The sequence below is a fragment of the Nicotiana attenuata genome, unplaced genomic scaffold (genome assembly GCF_001879085.1).
Source record: "Nicotiana attenuata strain UT unplaced genomic scaffold, NIATTr2, whole genome shotgun sequence".
Taxonomy (NCBI): domain Eukaryota; kingdom Viridiplantae; phylum Streptophyta; class Magnoliopsida; order Solanales; family Solanaceae; genus Nicotiana; species Nicotiana attenuata.
This window is the reverse complement of record NW_017672593.1, coordinates 160,319-163,560: the sequence shown is the minus strand read 5'-3', so window position 1 is coordinate 163,560 and position 3,242 is coordinate 160,319. Positions and strand designations below refer to the sequence as shown.

The 3,242-nt window shown below is 38.4% G+C and overlaps 1 protein-coding gene across 1 annotated transcript; it reads left to right on the top strand.

Annotated features, from left to right (window-relative positions):
• Positions 1–1,245: 1,245 nt before the first annotated feature.
• LOC109213783 lies at positions 1,246–2,317 on the top strand. The gene is made up of 3 exons (XM_019377611.1): positions 1,246–1,582; positions 1,687–1,779; positions 1,938–2,317. Exons 1-3 carry the CDS (start codon positions 1,246–1,248, stop codon positions 2,315–2,317), a joined length of 810 nt encoding a protein of 269 aa, XP_019233156.1.
• The last annotated feature ends 925 nt before the right edge of the window (positions 2,318–3,242 follow it).

Below are 3,242 nucleotides of genomic sequence, written 5' to 3'. Positions count from 1 at the left end.
AAATAATGCTCTAAACATGAATGAATATGTCAACGAGTCAACCAGTGTGCCTTCAAAAATTAAAAACCTTCCTGGGATTGATGTGGTAGTTGATCTTAACATGGAATCCAAACCAAAACAAGAAAAATACGTTACGTGCCAACAAATTGAAGTAACTTCCCCTAATAGGGTGACAGTTATGGTTCCTGAAGATCAACTTCAATCGTATTCGAAGGAGGAATCCTTTCAGATCATAGGTGGCAAAGATAAGAGGAAGAAAAAAGGAAAAAAGAACAAGAGCAAAGATACTACACCTCCTAAAGGAGGACACTCATACTAACCTGATTATTGTTTCCATGATAAATGCTATATTTTGGAATATTAGGGGAGTAAATACCAAAAAAGCTTTACCAAGGCTAAAAAAATTGATTTCCATCTATCAGGTGGAACTTATTGCTATTCTGGAACCTTTTGTCAGTATCAATCAAATTGAAAGGTACAGGAGATTCCTTGGATATCAACATCGTATTTCTAATTCAAACGGTCAGATTTGGATCATGTGGTTAGGCAACAACATGACTACAATTCTGAACAATCACGAACAACAACTTACTACCAAATTGCATTATGGGGCTGCTAACAGTGATCTCTATATTACAGCAGTGTATGCTAAATGCACTTTAGAAGAAAGGAGAGACCTATGGAGTAGTTTAGAACTAACAAATCTTCAGGTGAATGATCCATGGTGCATCGGGGGAGACTTCAATGTCATCCTAGACCCTGATGAGAAAAAAGGCGGAAGACCTCACAAAATGAATAAAAGCCTGGAATTCAGTACGTGCATAGATAACTATGGAATGATGGACTTGGGTTTTGTTGGACCAAAATACACATGGTGCAACAATTGGGAACCAAGAAGAAGAATATGGAAGAGATTGGATAGAGTGTTTATCAATGATGAATGGTCCCAGATTTTTCAAAACATTATTGTCAACCATTTGGCTAGAATTGGCTCTGATCATAGACCTATCCTAATTCAATGCCATGACACTAACCAACAGGGGCCTAAATATTTCAAATTTCTAAATTTCTGGACTAACCAACCATCTTTTTTGCAAGTAGTTGAAGAATTCTGGAGGAATCATGTTAATGGAAACCCTCTGTGGAGACTTTAACAAAAGCTTAAAATGTTGAGCAGAAGGTTGACTCAATGGTCTAAAGAAGACACTGGCAACGTGTTTGATCAAGTACACTATTGGGAAAACAATGAAGGATCTTCAACAGAGGGATCTCATGAACAATAATGACATCACCAGGACTGAACAGAATAAAGGCCAGGCTGAATACATTAGGTGGATGGGGATGCAGGATGAAATTCTCAGGCAGAAAGCTAGAGTGAACTGGTTCGAAGAAGGTGATGCTAACACTAAGTACTTTAATAGAACTATCAAGGATGGAAGGAGAAGGCTCCAAATTCAAAAAATTAAAGACCATAGAGGAAACTGGATTGAGGGTGATTCTAACATTGGCAACGCAACTGTCCTGCATTTTCAACAATTCTTTAACATCAATCACCACTGCAATGATCCAAATATCATCAATTGTATCCCCATTGTGTAACTGATGATGACAATGAAATCCTCACTGCCATACCTGATAGTGAAGAGATTAGAGATGATGTTTTCAACATGAGTTCTAATAGTGCAGTTGGTCCGGATGGGTATAATGGGATATTCTTCCAAACCTGCTGGGAAATCACTAAGGAGGATATTACTGATTTTGTTCAAGCAGTCTTCAATGGTAGGAGGCTCACTAAATTCTTCTCTCATATGTGCTTAGTTCTATTCCTAAAGTGGACTCTCCTAGTAGTTTCTCGGATTTGAGACCTATTAGTTTGAGTAACTTTACGGCCAAGATTATCTCCAAGATCCTTTCCAGAAGACTAAATCTTATTCTAGGGAAGCTTATCTCAGAAAATCAGAGTGGCTTTGTGAAAGGAAGATTGATCACTGAAAACATTTTGCTAGCACGGGAGATTGCTCAAGGTGTGAACAAGAAGTACAGAGGAGGTAATGTTATAATAAAACTCGACATGGCAAAAGCATATGATAGGATTTCTTGGACCTTTCTGATGGCAGTTATGAGAAAACTTGGCTTCTCTGAAAACTGGATTGACATTATTTGGGGGCTCCTACAAGGTATCTGGTACTCTATCATTATCAATGGGGATAGAACTGGTTTTTTCACATCTACTCAGGGCCTCAAACAAGGAGATCCTTTATCCCCTTCATTGTTATTATTGGAGCTGAGGTTCTCTCTAGATCTCTCAATTAGCTGAATGACTTTATTAGTTTCACTCCTTTTAGCATGGATTAAAGAGGCCCTATGATCAATCATTTAGCTTATGTAGATGATGTTGTTATATTCTGTGGAGGAAACAACATGACTCTCAAGCTTATCAAAAAGGTTATGGACAGGTATGAAAAGGCTTCTGGGAAGAAAGTTAACAATGATAAGAGTTTCTTTATTACAGCCCCCCACACTTGTGCCGCAAGAATCAATAGAATTAGGAATACTACCGGTTATATGGATAAGTCCTTCCCCTTCACTTATCTGGGATGCCCTATATACTATGGGAGGAAGACTAGCAATCTTTTTGACGGTATGCTTTCTAAAATTATCAAAAAGCTCAATGGATGGCAAGCCAATATGATGTCTTCTGGAGGAAGAATGATTTTGATTAAACATGTCCTGCAATCCCTCCCCACATACATCCTATCTATTATGAATCCTCCTAAAGGAATTACTAAGCTCATGAAGAAATACTTTGCAAATTTCTTCTAGGGCACAAATGAAGGTAAGAACAAATATCATTGGTCTTCATGGAACAACCTTTGACTCCCTAAAGATGAGGGAGGAGCAGGTGTCAGGAAAATGGAGGATATCATAGATACGCTTACCATTAAAAGGTGGTGGAGGTTCAGAACTCATCCTTTCCTCTGGGCCAACTTTCTCAAGAGTAAATATTACAAAAGAGCCCACCCGGTACACAAAAGGCCAAATCCAACTGACTCTCATATGTGGAGAAACATGCTCAAAATCAGGAACAAAGCAGAGAATAACATTAGATGGGAAGTTCAGAAAGGTAATAGTAGTTTTTGGTGGGACAACTGGACCAGCAAAGGTGCTTTAGCCAATGAGATCTGCTAAATTACAGGTGAAAGACTTCATGAATAATTGAGAATGGAACATTGGCAAACTCA

Excerpts from the sequence above, each read along its gene's own strand:
- LOC109213783 (XM_019377611.1), top strand. The coding sequence starts at position 1,246 with ATGAAGGATCTTCAACAGAGGGATCTCATGAACAATAATGACATCACC. Across the intron at positions 1,583-1,686 it reads TGATCCAAATATCATCAATT|TTGGTCCGGATGGGTATAAT; the intron begins GTATCCCCATTG and ends CTAATAGTGCAG. Across the intron at positions 1,780-1,937 it reads TGTTCAAGCAGTCTTCAATG|GGAAGCTTATCTCAGAAAAT; the intron begins GTAGGAGGCTCA and ends ATCTTATTCTAG.